Raw genomic sequence first — 25120 nt, forward strand, 5'->3', positions numbered from 1 at the left:
ATCAAGGACATCCTGGTCAAATGGGGAGAGGTTCGGGCGTTTACCAATACTCATTATCAAACCCATCTGAGGTCAACGGGATTAACGAACCCTGCAATGCCCTTGCCCGTTATTTCCGGTAGGTGTTGCAGAAGAGGAAGAAACAGACAACCTTCGAAAGGGTTTTCAAGAAGCCAGCGGCCAAGAAGCAAAGGATGGAACAAGAGAATTTGACCTTGCAAGTGACTCCTAAATCGGAGTATCTTTTATAGGTTATAGTACCTACCATATTTTATGCTACAGAAAAATCCCTAATATTTTTTTTAAAATCAAACCCTTATCCGCACCTCAATGGTGTATAGGGCACTGCATCATATAAACGCAGTGTTATCTTGATCGTTAACAAACGAAGGAAAGGTGATCAGCCCTCCACTTCAGGTACCAGTCCAGGGTAAAATTGAATAAATATTCGAGTAAAAAAATCACCTCTATTTATTTGATCCCCCCCTGGGAATCGAACCCGGGACCTTCAGAACGGTAGCCGAGCAAGCTGACCCATTAACTACGGAGGCGGACAAAACCTCAATCGTTACGTAAGTACAAACATAATCAAACTTTATGGATAGTAACCAAATGCTCTTACGACTGAATTAAATATATATAGGAGGATAAATACTGATTATAAATAATGACAAGAAAAAGGTTTGCCATCTCTATAGTTGTTCTATACTCTATGCAATTCTAGCTTACTAAAGGTCGAATAGAACAGACCGTGTTCCGAGGGACCATCGCATGTAACATGTAACATGTAATACTAACAAGTAATACTGACGCACGGCCACAACTTTGTATCAGTCGACAAAACCCAAAGCCAATTAATTGCAAACTCTGAAGCAAATCAGAAAAGGTTGTTTGTGTTAGGGCTAGGTTAAGTCGAACCTTCGGATTTAAAAAGTGTTTCGAAAACAGGATCCTTTTATTTCTTCTCCTTCTTCTTTTTAATGGCTTTTCACCCTTCTTGAGTATTCCAACCAAAGTCGAGTTATTGATCTTTTTATTTATTATTTTTTTACTCAATTTGGAATCTATGGTATAATCTTATGCAGCAAGTTATGTTCCCTTGGACACTTTCAAGTTTAAGGGCAACATTTTATTCTTTAAAAATTGATCATATTGAACCAGGCAATCGCCATGGATCTTCCTCGAAAGACATCTAGAGACCAAATAATTCATGGATGCTGCAGAAAGATAACATGATTCGAAGGCATGACCTGGATGACGTTACCAATGATAGAAGGACCTACAACCTGAGGACGAGAGCTGACTCCAACAGTCTACAAAGACGATAAGTTGGGATGGAGCCAGGAAGAAGAAGAAGTTTTTTCTTAAACTAATTTAACTAAGTCAATTTATATTATTTATTGACATCTCATCAAAGATGAAGAAGAATATGGAAGTCTGGGCATTTACGGGGCTGACGACCGTCATAGGCTGGTTTAAGTGATCACTTGTAACGCACGTGTAACATTCACCAATTCTACCCATATCGACAACCACACTACTCAAATTCTTGGAAGTTCTATATATATGAACCAATTTAGAAACCTTGTTCTTGAATCACTAGAACTTCACTAGAGACATCTATTGGTGAGATATAAATAAGCTTTTAATAAAGCAGAAACTCTTATATTAGTATGTGAGGTCCGAACCCTGGATTATTTGGACACACTCAAAATGTTGTAAGTCAATTTAGTTTATAAGATTGCTTTTGTTTATTCATTGGTTGTTTCCGATATCTTATAAAACTTTTGTCTTGAGCACATTTTTTTAGACACAGGAGCTATGTTCATCAACAGTACTTGTATGTCTATATAGCGACCAACAGTCTTTTCATGAATTGAAAAAAATGATAAAATAATATTATTTTAAATTACGATGGCGATAAAATATATTTTTTTTAAGATTTCAAACGAGTTTCCTAAACGCGCTTAAAATACGGATATTTCAAATTATTTTCAAAATTATATTTTCACGAGCTGTAAATTTTATGACTTCAAGTTAGTTAATATTGGCTGGGCATTATGCAGAATGAAGCCAGTGAATTTGTATTGAAAGACTAGAAAGAATTTTATAGGTATTTTTTTTCCCTTATATGTAGAAGCAGGGCTTTTTTTAAACAAAAAAGGTCGCGGAACTCACTTCATGTCAAGCTTTTTATAAAAAAAAAAAATCAAATATCATTTAAACATTCATTACAATACCATATTTTATCATTTTGACGAATTATATAAATACAGATTGTAATTACGTAAGTACAAACATTGTTTCGTCTTATTGATTTTGAATTTTTTTTAATCCTTGAAAAAAGGTGCCGGAACGCCGTTCCACCGCGATACACGAAAAAAAAATCTCATTTCATCTCACCAATAGATGTCTCTAGTGAAGTTCTAGTGATTCAAGAATAATGTTTCAAAATTGGATCAAATATAAAGAACTTCCAAGAATTTGAGTAGTGTGGTAGTCAATAATGGGTAGAATTGGTGGATGTTACACGTGTGTAAAGTGATCACTTGAACCAGCTTATGACGGTCGTCAGCCCCGTAAATGCCCAGACTTCCATATTCTTCTTCATCTTAGATGAGATGTAAAGAAAAATAAAACAAATAATATGAAAAAAGCTCTGTGTAGACGAAAAGTCAAAGTTATCAACGCTAGGTTGTTAGAGCGTTAACTTAACCTTAAGGAATCTCATCCCTGGTTGTAGTTTAGGAGAGTCAATGAACCTTTATTCCAAGGACGCTAAAGTAACCGAGTTAGCACACCGGCAGCCCTTCACGTGGACCGTAAAATTGACGACTCAACGCGAAATATGAAACCGTATTTATATCATCAAATGTCGTAAAATTGGTGATTTCCCAACATTGGAGAAACCCGGGAATTTATGTTTTCCCACAGCGGCAGAACTAAACACTAAGTACTTAAGTACTTCGATACTTTTTATATCAAGTTGAATAAGATATTGATACCAATCCACTCTAGTTCTCCATATATGTTATGTTGTTTATGTTATTTTTTTCCCACTGAATCTTATATAATGTACATATATGCAGTGGCGTGCACAGTTTATAATGAGGGTAGGCAGTAGGGTTGGGTAAGGATAAGGCATAGTCGTGTTTCTACATATCGCTCACTCCTTTCAACAACGTCATATTATTCCTTTTTTTTAAATATTGAAAGCATTAACTTTGTGGATCATATTGATATATTATTTCGAGAAATAAAAATACTTTGTGTTTTGATCCACTCACATTTTTATTAACCAACTAGTTTCGGCAACAACCTGTTGCCCTCTTCAGTCATAAATTAAACCCTGAAGAGGGCAACAGGTTGTTGCCGAAACTAGTTGGTTAATAAAAATGTGAGTGGATCAAAACACAAAGTATTTTTATTTCTCGAAATAATATATCATATTATTCTTACTATGGTAAATAAAGACTTCAATTTCATGCAAAAATAATGGATTTCTTTTTACTAGACTTAATATATCAACAATTTTCAATTTTCAGTTGTGCGTGTTTTCGGAATGCGCAAAAAATGTACTATATCCCAGCAAAAGCGGCATATTTTTAACTTAATATTTACCCGCTACAGGGCCGAAAGTGTTGTATTTCAATTTTGAAGAAAAGGTATTGCTTAATTATATTTTTTAATTTAATATTTTTCAAATGAAGAAAAAATATTAAGGTTTTACATAAAAAGATCTGTTACACAGTGAAAAGTTCAATAAGTAGCTTGATATTTATTTTTTGTACATTTTATTATATTGTTAAACTTTAAAAACGATCGCCTGAAAAATCAAGTTTTTTGAAATATGACGTTGTTGAAAGGAGTGAGCGATATGTTATGTTATGTTTATGTTGTTTTTTCCTCACTGTATCTTATATAATGTACATACACACAGTGGCGTGCACAGAGTTTTTAATCAGAGTAGGCAGCAGGGTTGGGTAAGGATAATGCATAGTAGGCATTGGTCGTTTTTCTACATATATGGAACGCGTGTAATCCAGGGCACTGTTTTTCTGTCTATATAGAATGCAGAGGCATACATGTATATGCCACATAAACCTAAGAATCCTGCACACTTCACCTCAAGGCTTTGAACATAATTTTATTACATATTATAGACTTCTTACGGGGCTGATTATATCACGAGTGCGATAAAATAGTTTAACGGTCCATTTTATTTATGATTACAATGAATTTGTGAAAATAAATCAATAATTTGTTAGTATATCAATAATCTTAAATATGTACACTGTATTTAGTCACGTTACTAAGTTATTTTAATACCGTAAATATTATTATTTTTGCTTACCCTGGGCTGGTACCCGAAGCGCTAGACTGAACCATCAACTTTATTATTATTTTTGATTTATTTTAACCCCCCCCTGGGAATCGAACCCGTAGCTAAACACGCTAACCATCACACCGCGGAGGCGGACTATACTCCAAATAATAAACGATCAAATTAAAATCGCTTCAATTTGAATCAGTGCCCTAAGCACCATTGGGTGCGGGTAAAGGTTACTCGAATCGGTGAATAACTCTAGGACATTCTAGATTTCTAACAAACAATAATATTTTCATTTATAGAAGAGCGAAAATGATTTTTTTAATGCCAAAAACTGTAAGTCTATTTTGTGAAGATAAAATCCCATGCTCAACGAAGGATAAGAAAATATACTGAGAACTGTGAAAAACTTACAAGTATGAGAATATAGTCGAAAAATGTCCTCAATTTTTACCTCTGTAGCCTAAATTACGAATATATCTGACAATATGTTCGTGTTCATAGATAGGAACATAGGCGCTGAGAGATAGAAATAAAGGACATTTTTTTGCATCACATTTTCACACAAGTTTTTCATGCTGCTCCGTATATTTTCTTATCCTTCGTCGAGGATGGGTGGAAAATCAACATCCTATAAGATTTAGCCGCCGTATAAAGTAGCTTAAAGTACTGCCGTGGGATAAACTTTCTATCTCTTCTTTACGAGAGAGATTATTCGGGGATCGCTTTTAGTTGAAAAAACCCATTTTGAAAGCTTTTTCGGAAAAAAATAACATAAACAACTTACTCCTTTTATTTTTCGTAACAATACCCGCGCAATATTTCTAGATGTTTTATTTTATTTTACAAAACATTAAACCTCGCTCCATTACCTGAAGGGATCACATAAGTTTCCACAGACTGTGTGTACGACCCCTAGCCAATGGTGGGATTCAGCCGGTTCGCACCGGTTCTAGCGAATCGGTGCCTAATTTTTTTAGAGTTTGCCGAACCGGTCCTTAACTCATTGTTACATTACTTGAATTGACTTTGAGAAAATTATATTTTGACTAATAAGTTAGTTAAAATATAATTTTGCCTTAGAATAACAATGTATCATATAATACCAAAGCGCACTTCACGTATAATTTTACGAAAATGGCAAAAAACGTCATTATCATAATTGTATATCATGTATTAATTATCATTGTAAAAACCTCGGTTATATACAAGTTTAATTTTTTTTTATATACCTTAAGATAATTTCGGTCATCCATTCATTCGATAATCCAATATTTAGAGTTATGGTGAAATAAAAAAATTTGTTTGTTTACTTACCTTATAGAGACCCCATATACTGAGCAAACAGTAAGCGGAGATGATGAACCATCTGTACACCCAGGGCATGCAGTACGCAGTGGCGCACACCATCGGTAAAGCACCTATCAACAAAACAATAATGTTATTCAAAACATAAAACGGGTCGTAATCCTACAAGGCCCAAAACAAAGAAACATCAAACAAAACCTAACACATATCGCTCACTCCTTTCAACAACGTCATGAATAAAAAAACTCGTTTTTTTCAGGAGATCGTTTTTAAAGTTCAAGAATATTATAAAATGTATTAAAAATAAATATCAAGCCACTTATTGAACTTTTTACTGTGCAACAGATCTTTTTAGGTAAAAACTGAAGGTTTTTTCTCCATTTAAAAAATATTTAGTATATTTAAAAAAAAATATTAAACAATACCATTTCTTCGAAATGCAAAAACAACACTTTCTGCCCTGTAGCAGGTAAATATTAAGTTAAACATATGCCGCTTTTGCTGGGATAAAGTACATTTTCTGGGCATTCCGAAAATATGCCCAACTGGTAATTAACGATTTTTGATAAATTGACATTGAAATTGATTTTTGATTTTTGACATTGTTGAAAGGAGTGAGCGATATATCTCTTTTGGCCAAAATAATTTTGATTATTATGCAAGTTGTATAATCTGCTTCCATTTTCCAAAAATTAATTAAATGGATAATGGAGTTAGATAGATCGGAAATGGATCGCAACATTCGGCCATGTAGTATTTGATAATATGTCGTAAACAATTTTCTCTAATTTAGTATTATAACAGTGACTCTTACCATAAGTGGAGAAACCTAGATTTGTGAACAAAGATTTGAACTCAAAATATTGTGAAAGGTACAGGTGTTTTTAAATAATTAAATTAATTAAAGTATAAATAATTTAAAAAAATAAAAGAGGTAATATAGAGTGCCTTATCTAGACCTTAAGCTCATATTATAAATTGCCCTTTAAATATGTATAATTTTTAATATAAAAACTAAATATGATATGTATTCATGCCAATATTCCACGGGTTTATTACGAATTCGTGACTGAAAAACAAGCCAAATTCTTGAAAGGTTGAAAAGCCTTCCCTACCCCTCTCCGAGTTGTTGCTGAAATAATACCGGAAACAGTTTCCGCTGAAAACTGGACCGGAACAACAATACGGAGGTTGGAGATTATTGTTAAAGTGGTAACATTATAAGTGGTTATTATTCTATTTCCTTTTACATCAAGATGATTACTCAACTAAATGTGGCAAGGAAAACTAGTTCACTAATTCACATTTTGGGAGTGTCCAAATCCTTGTTCACAAATCTGCGTTTCTCCAAATAAGAGTTATTTTTACATTATGACATCTGGAAACACGGAGTTGTAAAAAGGAGGATGAAAATAAGAAGAATGCAGTTGAAATGCGATCCCTCAGACGGATGTTGCGGCAAAACGATATACAGATGTTCGAATAGCGATGGAATGAAAGAAAGTAAATTAGAAGGAAAGAAAATGTTTCAGGTCGGGAGTCAGGAATAACCGGCAGGTATGTATGGGGAGATGCATGAATGCGGAAGAGGCGAATATTGTTTACAAAGTCAGATAGGTGTGGCGTTCTTTTGTCTTTGCTCACCTGCGGGGGAGTGGTGTGATGGTTTGTTTAGTATTGTTTTTATTTTTCAATTTTTAGATTTTCGTATATTTTTTTTATTTTCAGATAATATAAAAAAATAGAAACTATGGCATACATAATGTATTAGTGTTTAAATACCTAAATTGGAAGACGCGTGTTTGGATAGCACCCTATTAGTGGAAACGTGTCTAAGATCTTGATACTCCCTTAATGAGAAAAGCATAAATAAGCATAACATTTGTGAGCACAAACATTCTACTATTTGATATTCCGAGAGATATGAGTGAAGTGTACTGTAGCATACATAAGTAATGTAATACACATGTGATTAAATGCTAATTACCAGAAATGTCGGATGGAAAATATTTACATAACATAAACATAATATACGTATTAATTTTCATATCAAACACAGCTTTTTTGAGTCTACTAAGTTGTATTTTGTTAAAAAAAACACATAAAAATATATATAACTAACTAACTAACTAACCATCACGCCGCTTCCCCACAGGGGTAGGCAGAGAGAATCGAACGCCACACCACTCTGTCTTTGCAAACATTCTTTGCCTCTTCTACATTCATGCATCTCCTCATACATACCCGACGATTATTACGACTCCTGACCCGGCCGCTTTCAAGTATTTGATATACCTGATTGTGCCAAGTTTTCCTCGGTCGTCCTCTGCTTTTTTTTCCAACTACATTCGCTCCATAAATTTGTTTAACCGTTCTTTCTTCACTCATACGCTCCACATGTCCAAACCATCTCAACACACCTTTCTTAATTTTATCGATAATGCTTATCTCAGCCTTACATTCTTTCCTTATTTCATCATTCGAACATCTATCAAACATCGTTTTGCCACACATTCGTCTGAGGGATCGCATTTCGACTGCATTCAGTCTGCTTTCATCCTTCTTTTGCCAACTCCATGCTTCGCTTCCATACATAAGGGTTGGAACCAGAACTCCATTGTGTACTGCCAGTTTAGCTTCCGCTTAGCTTATTTCGCCTAGTTATGGCATTTATTCCGAAATTATTCCGAATCCGGTAGTCATGAAGTTATGTTTTTTTTAAAAGTGGTATTACACAAAGTGAACGATGAATGATAATAAGAGTGTAATAAAGGGTGTTGTCTGAGTTCCGGTATGATACAAAATTCACCAAGGCATAATATTCATAATCAAAATGGCAAATTCAAGCGGAGGGAATAGGTGATTAAATTAAGTTTATTGAAATATTCAAAGGGGTTTGTTCTCGCGGAATTCCATCTAAATGCATGAAGCCGAGTTCACAGCGTATTGCGTATTACATTATCAATGCGAGAGCGCCATGGCGCTGGCGCTGGCGCTGACGAGAGCTTGCCCAATTTGCTCCCCCCGCGCTATTTTTGTTCGTCCTTGATGTTACCTGCGCCGTGGGAAGGGATGGAGGGTTTGTGCAGAGTTATGGGGGTGTGTTTGCCAAACTGGGGCCCTTTCCACTCAAAGATAAACCAATTACGACCTGGCCGCGTGTTTTCTCATCAAATGTCCGCTGTTTATTTTTAAATTAATCCCAATTTTCGTCAAGAGCGTCAAAAACCTTATATTTTTGACTCTACACTCCTCTCAACATATTGTTTTTTTTACGAGGCGAATTTTTTTGTTTGTTCAGTAGATGAATTAATGAAAAATGTCAATTATTTATACAAAAGTTATTATTATAAGCTCATTTGTATAAATTTATATATAAGTATAGAATTTATATATTTCACGAAACTGGCGCTATATAAATTTAACATAATTACCATTATTATCATTATTATTATCGTTTTCAACGTAGGTATCTTCATTTTTATTGCATTAAAATATATTTCATACGAACACGTTTTGTTGCTATAATATTTTTATTTAAATGTCATGAAAAATGTATTTTTAAATCTACATAATGCGGATCCAACTTTTAAGTGGATATTAGTAGGTCACACCCTTTGAATGTTTCTGTAATTTAACAATAAATTCGTATATTTGACGTATACCTTAAATGCTACTATAATTTGTGAATAAATTCATATATTTGACGTATAATTTTGATGCTACTGTAATTTGTGAATAAATTCATATATCTGACTTCTAACTTAAATGCTACTGTAATTTGAAAATAAATTAATTTTTCTGACGTATGACTTTGATGCTACTGTAATTTGTGAATAAATTCATATATCTGACGTACAACTTCAATGCTACTGTAATTTGTCAATAAATTGATATATCTGGCATATAACCGGGTTGGCCCCAATTCGGATGAGTTACCTCTGCCATAATACGTTAACAGGAAGAGGCCCCAAAGCAGGTACTTCCTGGTAATATGAAGCACACGATACGACCATTAAAAAGATTTACAGAGACACGTAGACCGTAAAAATCAGCCAAAGTACCTGACTTGTTCATTACGCTGAGTAAATAAAAAGGTTTTTTTTTAAGTCGGAGGATTAATTGCGCGTATTTAATTTGGTGACAATTATTTTAAAATACTACCTCGAATGGCTTACATTCAAATTGTACTCTGTAATTAAACTGTTAAATTCGTTTATTTTGGGCCATTTTCTCCAAATCGAGGAACTTAATTTATCCATTTAAAGGCTCGTTATGTAAAGACTTTATTATAAAATCGATATCTGTTGAGATTTTGAACAACTTGCTTGGATCGTAACTTGAGAGGCAACGTTTTTCGGTGTCTGTAAAAAAATACACCTACAATATCATATTTAATGTAACGCTCTATGCACCATTGGGTGTGTTGACAAGGTAAATAATTTATATACTGAGGCGGTTTAAATGTTGAACCCATAAATACGAGTACAACGCAAGAAATGTTGGCCCGAATAACTACTTTTTGTAGTTTTAAACCGTCGAAACCACACATACAACGCAATAAATGTTGGCCCGAAGAGCCGACTGATATATCGCTCACTCCTTTCAAGAACGTCATAAATCAAAAAACTTGATTTTTCAGGAGAACATTTTTAAAGTTTAAAAATATAATACAATGTATTAAAAATAAATATCAAGCCCCTTATTGAACTTTTTACTGTGCAACAGGTCTTTTTAGGCAAAAACTGAATGTTTTTTCTCCATTTGAAAAATATTTAGTAAGTATATTTAAAAAAATAATTAAACAATACCTTTTCTTCAAAACGCAAAACCAACACTTTCTGCCCTGTAGCGGGTAAATATTAAGTTAAAAATATGCCGCTTTTACTGGAATATAGTACATTTTATGGGCATTCCGAAAACATGCACAACTGAAAATGGTTTTTTATTTATGACGTTCTTGAAAGGAGTGATCGATATATTTCTCCAAAGGTTCAACCTATATTTATTTAATGTGGTATCCTGGGCTATCGGTTGAATCTCAGGACATACCACCTTGCTTTTATGTAATTATCGATTAAGATCACGCTACATCAAAGTTTCAATAGGATTTGTGAATGCGCCTACATTAGGGCTTATCACCACCGACGCGCTGTTCTGATCAATACATCTGGGGCGGACAGATGGTATATTAAGATTAAAATGTAACAGCGCTGTTGATATTATATAAGTACATGAGGAATATCGCATTGACAGTTATACCGGGGTAATCTTATGTATCTATGACGCTATAGAAATGGAATTGAATAGTCTATTCAAATAAAAGCTTTAGTTAATGTATATTTTTAAAATAAAAAAATGCATAGATATTATCATAAATAGTGAAATTATTGAAATACATATTTGTACCTGAATAACCTGAATAATGTTCACAACATTTTGGATGTAAAATCCTAGTTTACAAATCTGGGTTTCTCCACTTAGGAATTACTTTCTTGACATCTAAACATAGATGAAGAAGAATATGGAAGTCATAGGCTAGTTTAAGTGATCACGTTACGCATATATACTGCCGCAAACTTACATATGAATATATATATATATATATATATATATATATATATATATATATATATATATATATATATATATATATATATATATATATATAAACTGGAGTAGTGTAGTTGTCAATGATAGGTGGAATAGTGAACTTTACACCAGACCGTAAGCCCTGTAAATACTCAGAGTTCCATATTCTTCTTCATCTATGTTGAGATGTCTAAAATGTACATTTATACTCACTGAAACAACAATATTTGTACTCTTATATCTTGAAATATATAAAGTCCTAGCTTAAAAAAGGTTTTAAGACAGCAACTAAAAAAATATCGTATCTTCTTTTCCAGAGAAAAAAAAATCCGAATAGGTAGGTACTTAAATAGTGAGAAAAAACACGTATAACCTGGTTAGGAACTGTTTTCATAGACAAAAGTATAAGGGGGTACCTACATACTAAACGGCCAACTGACAGCTGGTCCCAAAGTAGAATTTATTATTCAAACGGATTTCCCGCCAGATCGACATTTCGACACCCATTTCGCCCGAAGAGGGGCTCTATGGCCGGGAAATGGCGCGAAGTAACGATGATGGGTGGCGGATCCATGACTGGGAATTATGGAATACGCCGGATATTCACTTATGTTGCGAGCGAGCATTAACTGTCGGATGTTCGAGGGATGTTTAATGGATTCCAAATTAGCAAAACTCGAAGCATTTAATTATGGGTACACAGCGTGATTCATACTCGTCTCACTCACCCCATGCAACGAGACAAAAGTTATAATAAAAAACGATAAAAGAGTACATTTTGACATCTCAATACAGATGAAGAAGAACATGGAAGTCTAGGTATTTAAAAGGCTTATGACCGTGGCTAAGTGATCACTCTACACATGTGTAATATTCACCATTCTACCATTTAATGAAAACCACACTACTACATTTTTAGGAATTTCTATATAAGTATACACATATATTGATTTCATGACACAGTACATATTAACAACACTTTGAGTGTGTCCAAATACTTGTTCACAAATCTGGTTTATCTCCAATTATAGGAGTTATTATTTCATATTATTTTTTGACATCTCAACATATATATATATATATATATATATATATATATATATATATATATATATATATATATATATATATATATATATATATATATATATATATATATATATATATATATATATATATATATATATATATATATATTATATATATTTATATATATATATATATATATATATATATATATATATATATATATATATATATATATATATATATATATATATATATATATATAAGTTTTAAAAACTGGAGTAGTGTAGTTGACAATGATAGGTGGAATAGTGAACTTTACACTTATAACAGACCGTAAGCCCTGTAAATACTCAGAGTTCCATATTCTTCTTCATCCACGTTGAGATGTCAAAAAACAGTACACATTAGTTCACAACAGCCATCTTTGCTGGATTTAGGAAAGCTTTTATTCAGCAGAGACTCTTTTTTTTGTATGCAAGATCCGTGTCACAATAGATTTAAAAAAATGGTATTTACCAAGTAAAATTCAAATTTAAAATCAATAGATATTACCGCAAAGTACTGCCGAATAAATAAATTTAAAAAATTACACGTGTAGGAGTAAATTACATTATTTTAATTGTTTGTTTTATAAATAAAAGCATTATTATCATCCGCTGTGGTAATGTGTCCATATTGGACAAAATATTGATGGCGATTATTGTAAAGGATCTACCTAATACATATTACTATGTACGAACATTACGTGGTAAAAGGTCATCAGAACAGTTATAAGAGGTCATGAAAATGGCCATAAAAGGACACAAAGCGGCAATAAGACGATAAAGGAATAAAATAATGCGGTAATATTATAACTCCTATAATTTTACGCCTTACAAAAGGTATTAATATCATAAAATAAAATAAAATAGGTAAAATATTAGGTGAAATGTAAAGATATAACTCAATTTATCGGACCTCGATAAGGACTCGAGATTTAAGCGGGATAATCGATAGCCCGGAACTTAATTTTCTTCAAACCCAGGTAACATTTGACGTAATTGAATTTTTCGCTTAAAAACCGTTTTCGTATTAAAAGATTAAATTTTCTTTTAACTAAATATATGGTTTTTAAAAAAGAGTAATTAAAATTTTAATAATAATAATAAAACCCTTATCCGCACCCCAATGATGCATAGGGCACTGCGTCATATAAACGCAGTGTTATCTTGATTGTTTACACATGAAGGAAAGATGATCAGCCCTCCGCTTCAGGTACCAGTCCAAGGTAATATTGAATAAATATGACAGTGAAAAAATCACTTATATTTATTTTACCCCCCTTGGGAATCGAACCCGGGACCTCCAGAACGGTAGCCGGGCGTGCTGTTGAGTCGTGTTCAACTGTCACGGTCATTTTGTTCTGTATTGTTTGATATTTCATCATGAAAAGACTTACGTATACACTGCAACAACGTTTACAAATTGTTCAATTATATTAGGAAATTCATTTTGTGTATATATATATATATATATATATATATATATATATATATATATATATATATATATATATATATATATATATATATATATATATATATATTTATATATATATATATATATATATATATATATATATATATATATATATATATATATATATATATATATATATATATATATATATATATATATATATATATATATATATATATATATATATATATATATATATATATATATATATATATATAAATATATATAAATGAACAATATAATTACAGAATAGAGAAACGTTTCCGCAATTTATATTTAATTATAAATTAATTTCGACTAACACTCAATAAGTTTTAGAATGACACATACGATATATTACGTTGTTCTTTAAAAATTATTAGAAATATGTATTTGAATGTACATATTATTGTGAAATCGAGATATTTTTGCTATTTGAATTTTGCTTTGTGAAGCCTGAATGATGTACAAGTAAATATATGCATGCACTATACTGCACCCAAAGAGTTATAGCACTGCATTCGTATTCAGTGGATTTGCATCCCGTTTCAAAGCTTTTCTCCGTCGACCTATTTATCATTTCACACCATGTACATTATTCTTTGGAGAGGAATATTTATGGAAACCGCGATGAATATTCGTGAATTACTTCTACCGACATGACTGGATAAATAAATAAAATACTATTTACCAGTATGACGATGTCGGTTACGAGAAAAATCGGTAGCCAATCAAGTAATGTACATATTATTATTTTTTTTTTTTTTATAACTCTTTATTCCAGCTTGACTAAGTGGTGGGTGCAATACTTAGTCAGCCATATATGTTTTACAACATTTTATTTAAACAATGAAATTAGAAATAAGAAGGAAATAAGAAATTGAAAGAAATAATAAAAAAATAAAAATAAAATAAAAATTAAAATAATAATAAATTTGGAGAGATGTAGACGAAAATTAGCTCGCTGGCAAACGCAGCACTGCGCTCCAGTGCCGCCACATGTCCAGCCCCCATCTGTGCTCCACAAGCCGCTTTATGATGAGGTTGGAGCTCTTCATCAGCCTCTCCCGGAAGCCTGCCACTCGGTGCCTTAACAGGCCATCCCAATGTGGTAGGCGTGCTGTGGCAAACATACCACTCGCGCTGCAGTGTCGGGGTAACTTCATTAAAGCTCTGTAGCCGTTATTGTAGCATATTTTCATGCTCTTTAAGCTTCGTTGTGTAACCTTACACCATAGTTCGCTGCCGTATTGCTGCGTACACAACACTTGGAACAGTCTATTTTTTACCTGCGCGGAGCAGTGGGCAAAGCGGCGTGTCAGCATATTGGACCGCACGCAATGAGCACGATACTGGCGCTTGATGTCCTCATCATCCGCACAGTTCTCCTGTAGGATATGTCCCAAATACTTGAAGCTACTTACCCGCTTAACTTCTTGTCCATTTATAGTTATGGGCGGTACCTTTAATGAGTAATTTTTGGGTTTAAATACCACAAGCTCACATTTTTTGGCGTTGTACTCTAGGCCGTTTTCTGTGGCATAACATTCACAAATGGCAATAAGTTTACGTAGGCCAGCTATCGATGGTGCCATCAGGACCATATCATCGGCGTATGAGATGGCATTCACTCTCCCTCCTCCTATGGAGCATCCCGCATTTACTTGGTTTAACCTATCATGTAATGCATCCACGTAAAGGTTAAATAGGCTAGGAGATGTGATTCCACCTTGTTTGAGTCCTCGCTGAGCTTTAAACGGAGTTGAGGTTTCGGTCCCCCATTTTACTCTATAAATGAGATTTTCGTTCCAGTTTTTTAACATGCATTTCGTCGTAGGACATTCAATTGATTTTTGTATTTTTTCTTCCAAAATGTGATGTACTACTGTATCATATGCTTTCCTGAGATCCATAAAACAGGCATATACTGGCGTATTTCGGCGCACATATATATTTATAGTATTTTTAACAGCGAAGACAGCTGTGTCCGTTCCCGATCCTTTTTTAAAACCAAATTGGTTGTCGGTCGTTTTTAGGTTTTCAACAGCTTTCTCCATCATTATGTTTTCTATGGTTTTTGCCGCCATGGTGGAAATCGCTATTGGCCTGTAATTTTCTTTTTCTGTTAAATTTCCCATAGGATTTTTTGCAATAGGTATAATTATTGACGTACACAGAGACTCAGGTATGAACGAGTGCCGGAACATTGCTGTGAAAGCTAGCGCCCACAGTACGTGTATTCTCGCGCTAGCATATCTAAGGTACTCAGCACAAATTTCGTCTCCTCCGGCGGCTTTATTACATTTCAGTGACCTAATGGCAGTCTGGATTTCCTTCACTTGTATAATGCAGGGACTCAGTGGATGCATATTGTTAGCATTTTTATTGTAAATATTACAATTTTCCGCACTTCCTGTTTTCTCATACATTGAACTGAAGTGGGCTTTCCATAGTTCGCTGATTTTTCCGTCACCCGTTATGTTATCAATTTCTGTGGGTCTTGTAGCTTTGGACGATCTCATTTTATTTGTTTGTTTCCAGAACATTTTGAAATCAGCAGTAAGCATATTCTTTGCCAATATATCGGCTTGTATCTGTTTTTTATTCTTCACCACCGTGCGTAGATTTGTTTTGAAAATACTTCGCGTTTCCGCTCTCCTCTGGGCAACTGGTCCTGTAGACGGTTTTCCCTCTATGAGCCACGCTTTGAAGGCATTTCGTGCATTAATATGGCTTTGTTTTACTTGCTCATTCCATCCTGGAATGTTTCCTGAATTTTGTTTTCCGCTTTTGGGCCCCCCTGCATTCACTTTAAATGCAAGTTGTGCGGCATTTCGCATAGCTTTTATCGTACTTTCGTAAAATTCTTTAATAATGAATTTATGATGTGGGTTTATACACTGTTCACATGTTAAAGCTTCGTAAGGAATTATTATTTTCTTAAAGAGCGACTCTGTCTTATCGTGGTATTTCTTCAGTTGTATTTGACTGTATTTGTTCCAATTAATTTTTTCCTCATTTATTTGAGTATTACTTTTAGATGTATATTTACACTTCATCTCCACTTGTATGTGTAGTGGAAAATGGTCGGACATCTGTTGGTTGTCGTCAATATGGATATTTGTGATCCGCTGTTCGAGCGTACTGGATATTATACAATGGTCCAACCAAGAGGTAGTATTATGCGCCTCACTGAAGAACGTAAAGGAGCTGATGTCGAGTTTTTTCACGTCATAGATACTATACTCGTTTTCCTGAGAAAAGGCATCTAATTCCTCCATGAATCTACTGTGTATGGGCGCATTGAAATCTCCCATACAAATTAACTCATTCACTTGAGTTTCATCTACGATAGCTGTAACTCGGCTCAAGATGTCCACAAAGACAGGCAGGTTTTCGTTGCAACATACTGGCATATAAACATTTACCAATAGAGTGACTCCGTGGCTATGTTGTATGGTTATTGCCGCCATCCGATCGTCACCACATTCGATAATAGTTACATTAGCAATTTGCTTCCTTACCAGTATGGCTACGCCTCCGTGTGGTCTTCCCTGAATTATTTCCTCGGAAGAGTTCATTGCTGATGTTCCAGTGGCCAGAAACTCCTCGTGGATACTATTCAGGAAGTTTAAGTCGTCCTTCATCAACCAGGTTTCTTGTAGGAGAAGAATGTCAACATTGTTGCAAATTTCGTGTATACCCGGTGCTATGCGATGTACTGATTTACAGTTGTAGGAACATATTCTAATGGAATTGTTCATGATGAAATATTAGTTTTTTTTTCGCTATAAAAAAATCGTCGTACAAAAGAGTACTGTGGCCAAATATCTCCGTTTAGTGTGGTACTATACATGGATTCAGGAACTCCTATTTTAAAAGTCTTATAATCACCCGATTTTGTTTGTAACTCCTCACATTTATGAACGTCCACATCTTTTGTTTTCAGAAAGTCAATGATCATCTCACAATTCGTTTCTAGACTTAATCTCGATACCACTAAATATTTAACATTTTCTATTGCCTTAAGCCCAGACGAGACATTACTGCCTCGTATGGCGTTTTTATTTTTGAATTTTGGGCGTTTATTATCGTTATTATTGGAGTTATTTTTACTCTTTGCATTTTTAACGATTGTCCACTGGCTAGAAGATTCAGTAATATTATTTACATTTTGAGTTTTGTTTTTAGTGACATCTGTCAATTCATTTCCAACTATTTCGCTATAGAGCGTTGGTGGCTTTGGGTCGCTGTTCACAGATGGCGTTATCTCTTCGTTCGGTATGAATTTTTCATGCTGTCTCCTACCTACATTATGGTGGTCGTTTACGTTATGTTGACGTTTAATTTCTGCCACTTCACATTTCAGAGATTGGATCGATTCCGAATTCTTTGGCGTTTCAATGTTTAACTTATGGATTTCGTTCTTAAGATATGTTAACTCTCTAAGTAGAGAACTCACATCGATATAGTCAAACGTGATGGGAGGCAGTCTATTGATGTTTAGCACAGCGAATTTGGGCAGAGTATCTGGGTCTGTCTCTCTCAGAATTTTAATAATATCGTTGATATTACGTTTCTTCTTACCTTCGCCCACTCTTCTGGTTTGTGCAGCAGGCACGTAGGTTATTAAGATTGCCTTTGCGGCATCTATTTCGTCTTCCTTGAAGAATTCACAAAGTTGGCACAAACTGACTTCGTCCATAACATCCATTTTCTGCTGGATAAAGGCCAACACCTCGTTCACCACAATTCCACAAGAACATCGCGACGTCTTGTCGTTCATTTTCATGTAATTGTTTTTGTTTTTACTCGTAAAAATAACTTTTATTTATTGATTTCGCGGGACGATAAAATAATACGTGTTGTGTACGCCATCTACCGACCGACGTTCAATATATAGCGTAGCACGAAAAAGTACATACTCCGCTTCAGGTACCAGTCCATGTTAATATTGAATAAATGTTACCTGTTGAATAAATGTTGTCCCCTCGGGAATCGAACCCGGGACCTCCAGAAGGGTAGCCAAGCGTGCTGACCATTACACTACGGATGCGGACGCCTCTAATTTTTAAATTACTTAAGTGAAAACCTCTAATTGGAATGTTATTTTTTTAATTTTATTATATTTTGTTATTTTTGTTAAATATTCTGTTGGTTTTCCAATAATAAAAAAAAAAACAAATAAATAAAAAGATATTGAAATAAACTGGAGATTGATTCAATATTAAATTAGCATGTGTTCATACGAGAATATGTTCGGTCGACAAAATGATTTGAATTAATTAATTCTCAGCCCGCAATCGTGGGGATAAAATTAAATTTCCGTTCACGTACACTGTAACACCCCAGCACGGCGGAGGGTGGATCGCTTTCGGAATTTACAATTCGTTGAATACAAATTGAATTACTGCCCGAAATGTGCGTGATATATTGACTTAATAATTCCCCCGAAGTCGATATAAAACTTAACCTCATATCTATATTTTTTGGACTTGAAAATGTGTTACCGGAAACACATCGCGAGACCGCGTAAGCAACACCGATATCCGTGTAAGACGGAAGACATCGTGAGGGCGTTTGTACACTACCCGTAATTTTACCACCCGACAGTCCAGTTTTGAAAATTTTTGACATGTCATCAAAGATGAATATGGAAATCTGGGCATTTACGGGGCGATTACCGGTTTAAGTGACACTTTACACACGAGTAACATTCACCAATTCTACCCATTATTGACAACCACACTACTCAAATTCTTGGAAGTTCTATATTTATGAAGCAATTCAGAAACATTGTTCTTGAATTACTAGAACTTAACCAGAGACATCTATTAGTGAGATAACAAGAAGGTTTATATTTGATGAGATGTCAAAAAAAAAAAGATAATTAACTCCTATAAATAGAAATAATCCAGATTTGTGAACAAGTATTTGGACACACTCAAAATGTTGATCGAATTTATGCGCAACGTGTTTATGCACCGATCAAGAGCACCGATCCGAATAAAGATGGACAAAAACATAAGGTAATCCAACCCAATCATCGTTTTAAAACGCTAACTGACGTGCCGGACGGTAAAATTCCGTGTAGTGCACAAATGCCCTGAGCCGGGGACGACAACGAAGGTGATACTGGAATGAGCATTTAAACAGAATGTCAGAAGACAGACTTCCACGTATCGCCCTTCAAGGCAACCCTGAAGGACGCAGACCCCCAGACAGACCTCCAAAAAGGTGGAGAGATAGCTGGGAGTCAACATCCCAAGAGCGACAGGCGGAGGCACAAACAGATCCTTAGGATCTACAAAAAGAAGAAGAAGAAGATAATGTGTTTTCTCACATCCCATATTTCTTCTCCAGCAGTGTTATACGAGTAGTTTCATAAACCGTCGACTCTCTGGCATTTTCTTTCGTGTGACATGCTGCTCTAATATAATCTAACGCCTTTTATGTTTTTCCGGTGGTTCAATCAATGTTCTCTAGTTCTTTTATTATCTATCATCTTTTTCTCGCCCTTCTAATTTCTTATATACTCATCAGTCCACAAAAAATGTAAAAATGACCTGTTTAGAAAAAAGGTGAAAGACAAATTGGAAATAAGTAAGGGTAGAGAGATTTCGTTGTTAATGATAGGTTGGTTTTTCTCTCATTAATCAAGTAAATGAGTTGAACTTTTGAAAGCTTTTTTTATAACAGTAGGTTAAGAAAAGCTTTTTTTTAAATATTGGAATAGATTTTTTTTTAAAATAAAAATTCAGATTAATGTCGTACATTCGTTCCTTGGTAATTACGTCACGGTCTAAGTATACTTTTTTAGTTATTTATTTATTTATTAAACTTCTTATACATGAAATATGTATGAGTATCTTTACAAGCTTATTGTTTTTTAAAGCAATATCTTCCGATTGACCAAAAAAGACGGCTGATACTGTTCAAAGGTTGAACCTTATACTTAGTAGTTGTACGTAAGTATCAATGAAAAAAACTATATAAAAATAAAATAAATAATATAATAAATAATAAATAAAATAAAAATAAATTTAGTGATTAGTAACAAGTAAAACTAACTAACTAACTAACTAACCACCACGCCGCTTCCCCGCAGGGGTAGGCAGAGAGAATAGAACGCCACACCACACTGTCTTTGCAAACATTCTTCGCCTCTTCCACATTCATGCATTTCCTCATTCATACCCGACGATTATTACGAATCCTAACCTATTTTTATTTTTATTGTTAAAGTACTAGTGGTATAATGGTTAGCGTGTTTTGCTACCGTACTGGAGGTCCCGGGTTCGATTCTCAGGGGTGGTGAAAATAAATATTTGTGATTATACACACTAATATTTATTTAATATAGCCCTGGACTGGTCCCAGAAGCGCAGGAATAATCACCTTGCCTTTGTGTATATAATGATCAAGATAATACTGCATCAATACGATGCAGTGCCCTATGCACCATTGGGTGTGGATAAGGGTTAAAAGGAGAAGACCAGATTAGTTTGATAATATCATAATGCAATTTTTACACCGTTCGTATTTAAAAAAATGTGTAAATTTTTCCATTGCAATTCTTAGTATTGTACATCTACATACGCAAGGAATTCTCGTCAATTCACAAGCAAAATTAAGTCATTATCACATTTAGACATTAATTTTGTACGTCTATAAAATGTACGTCTATAAAAAACGTGTAGTTGTGTGTTCACTAAGCATTAATTTTAATTCAATTCCCCGTTTTTATGCGACACGCGCAAAGACCTTGGATTTAAATAAGTTTATGCTCGTCCCTTCGTTAAGGGCGTATAATAAAATAAAAACAAAATGGGAAAATCCGTTTTCCTCTCCGATTAAACCCTGCTTTATATTCAGCCTATAAATTTACCTAACAAGGCTGTACATTAAAATTCGCAAGATTTGTGAAGTTTTTTTTTGGCCTTTAAAATAAAAAAGTTCCAGCACTCTGGATAGGATTAAACAGTACTTATGAATTAACAGCGAAATCAGTTTCAACAGCAGCTGAAATATTGGATTTTTCTAAATAAATAATTTTAATTGAAACATTGTTCACTGAATAAAGAAAAGGGATTACAGTTTTTACAGAACATAAATTTAAAGAAAATACAACACGGCTTAGAAAAATAGGGATATTATAAGTTTTTTTTTTTTGCTTAACATGTATGTATTTTTTTAAATTCTTTTCCGAACCCCAATGGTGCATAGGGCACTGCATCATATAAACGCAGTGTTATCTTGATCGTTAACACAAGAAGGAAATATGATCAGCCCTCCGCTTCAGGTACCAGTCCAGGGTCGTATTGAATAAATAAAAAGTGAAAAAAAAGAGTGAAAAAAACACTAAATATTTATTAACCACCCCCCCCCCCCCGAGAATCGAACTCGGGACCTCCAAAACGGTAGCCGAGCATGCTGACCATTACTTTACGGAGGCGGACATAATGCTTAATAAGTTTGAAAAAAATATAACTAAAGAAAAATGGAGGTTTCACACTAAATGTAGAATTTAAATAAAAAAATAATATAAAACCAATGATAATTTAAAAAAAAAACGATTCAAAATACTACACATGTTTACTGAATAATGGAAAAATAATTGTGTAAACACTGTATTTACAAGAGTTTTTAAATATATAAATTTTAAAGCGCTCTGAAGGTAATTTCTAACGAAAAAGGTGGTGTAAAATTCTCAAAAATTAAAAAAAAACTATAAATATTACAAAATATACAATGCTTGTTCATATATTTTATTAGAAAATCACTATGAAAACTTAAAAATTGAACATGGTAAACGATTTTTGAGAATAACCACCATAATAATTATATTTTGCAAAATATTTGCCCATTACAGGAGAAATTTACCGCAGAAAGCCGGGTGTAAAAGCATGCTTGAAATTCATATTAATGAAATGGTCCCGAGCTTGAAATATTTCAGTCGGGGGTGGTCCAAGGTAGGAGAGGAGGGGTGGCCCGCTTCGTGCGCCTTGAGACAGTTAGGGGTTGAATGGGTCAGACGGACAAGACACACATATGGAATGCATTCATTTTACATTCTTTCCTATTATAATTCTGTAACGAACACTGCGCAATTTGCGATGTCTGGCTGGTCACGATTTATTAGATATTGATTTATCTACAATTCAAAATGCATCTTATTAGGTGCTATATTATGATACTTTCATATTTACATTTTCTATTTTATCTATCGTACCCGCAGATCAGCCTTCTGAAATAGAGGCTTTGAGGATTATGCTTTAAAAAATACAAACATATTTTTTACATTTTACAAATGAGGTACCGTAGAACGGGGCTACTTGAACTTTGATGTGTTACTTGAGTCCAGTACAAAAAAAAATCTGTATTTGGTCGACAATAATGAACGTATGGACATGATTCATTGTTTCCCTGACAGGTGACACTTATTGTCACGATACTTCGATCGATACCATGATCTAAATAAAATAAAATTGTACTGGGCTCAAGTAACACATCAAATTTCAAGTAGCCCCGTTCTACGGAATTCTATATTTATATCAAAACTGAAAATTAGAACTGATATCATATATCAACTAAAATCAGTGAACATGTTAAAATTTCGCAACTGAGTTTAATTAACGTGTCCTTCCATGCGATGTTTAAACAGTAACTTATAATTAAAACTTGGTGATAAAAAAATACCAAATATTTTAGATTGTAAGAGCGTTGGAACTATTATGTTTTAAGAAAACCACTGCGAAATCTCACCTGATTGAAAATTTTATTGTAAACGATTTTCATAATTAACAAAAATAATAAGAAGAATGTGTGAGAGAATCGAGTTTAATTAATATGACCTTCCTTGAGATGTCTAAACTGTAACTTATATTCAAAACCAGGTGATTAAAAAATCAATATTTAGATTATAAGAATGTTTGAGCAAATTTATATAATGCTAACATATGTTTAAAAAAAAAACTGCCAAATTTCTCCAAATTGAATATTTTAATGTAAACGATTTTCAATAATAACAGTGATTATAGTAAGAATATGTGAGAGAACTGTGTTTGATTAATAAAAGCTTTCTTGATATATCTAAACTATATCTCACATTCAAGACTAGGTGATAAAAAACACAAATATTTTAGGTTATCTGGTAAGTACCTTCCTTGAGGTGCTGGTATCAGATTGCTTGGATAATATCCACCTCAGACTTGGGTCTCAGACGTGGGTGAAGTGGGTAACGGTTAAACTTAAAGGCACTTTACATTATACTACTATACTAGTATAGCTATAGTATCTCATTCCGCTTTCGCAATCTCACCCAAGCGTTCCCAGGGTTCATAATATAATTATTTTTACGGGCGAACTTAGCCACCCTTATTTACGTATAATATTTCCACTTCACGATGTTGATTGATTAAAAGGGGGTGCGAAGTTTAACAGGAGGGCGCTTCAATAATGAAATTTGAGATGGCTTGTTTTTTTGTGATAACGATAAGCTTTTTATCCGGCGCAAAAATGTAGCGTAAAAAAAGCTCCGATGAAAATTCGATAATGGAGGCGTGAAGCTTAATACATTTAAAAATTTCACGATTTAAAAAACACATTCCTTCCAATATCGCGGTCTTGAAAGGGTGTTTTACTTTTTTAATTTATCATTTCATTTGTTATTATCTTCTTCTTCTTTTTCACGAGCCTTTCTGCCCTCCACTGCTGGATATAGGCCTATTCCGTGTCTTTCCATTTCTTTCAGTCAATTGCTGCTTGCATCCAGTTTCTACCCGCCACAGCGACTATGTCGTCGGACCATCTCTTTTAGGGTCTTCCGACAACTCTTTTGTTATTATGCAAAACCTTATTAAAACCGAATCATATGGAAATAAATACATATCTTAAAGTATTGTAACGCTTTACGGTATCTATACGTTATCTATACTTTATTCTAAAACAAACTCTAAACTTAGGGCACCATTGTCAAGCAGAATTGTAAATCTATCAAATTCACAACTAACACACGAAGGTAATCCAACAACAATGCAAATATGTATACATTTGTCAAAAATTGATGCAATATGGATGTTCAATAATGGGCTGAATGGTGAACGTTACACAAGCCAGCCGATTGCCAGGTTGAGAGCCCTAGGATGCGTAGACGTTCATCTTCTTTAGAATAAAAACTATGGATCCTTTGTCTCAAGTTGAGACATCTTTAATATTATAAAATACATACCATAGAAATACGTTAGCTTAGTTACGAGAAGCGATAAAACGAGAAATAACGTCTCTAGAAGAATTTCATATTACGTTAGCGATGTGAAGAAATTCAATATCCGGCTGTAGTATTGTTACCTTGTACCCACCCCC

General features: G+C 34.0%; 1 protein-coding gene across 1 annotated transcript in view; it reads right to left on the reverse strand.

The window, feature by feature from the left end:
• Positions 1–25120, reverse strand: part of LOC148311431 (progestin and adipoQ receptor family member 4) — a 94741-nt gene that overhangs the window by 7157 nt on the left and 62464 nt on the right. The window contains exon 3 of the mRNA XM_088256728.1: positions 5648–5751. Coding sequence (XP_088112854.1) covers positions 5648–5751 — 104 coding nt within the window. The remainder of the gene's footprint in view (positions 1–5647; positions 5752–25120) is intronic.

This window comes from Brachycentrus maculatus, unplaced genomic scaffold (genome assembly GCF_059751285.1).
Source record: "Brachycentrus maculatus isolate JH-2025_06_01 unplaced genomic scaffold, ASM5975128v1 h1tg000065l, whole genome shotgun sequence".
Classification (NCBI taxonomy): Eukaryota; Metazoa; Arthropoda; class Insecta; order Trichoptera; family Brachycentridae; genus Brachycentrus; species Brachycentrus maculatus.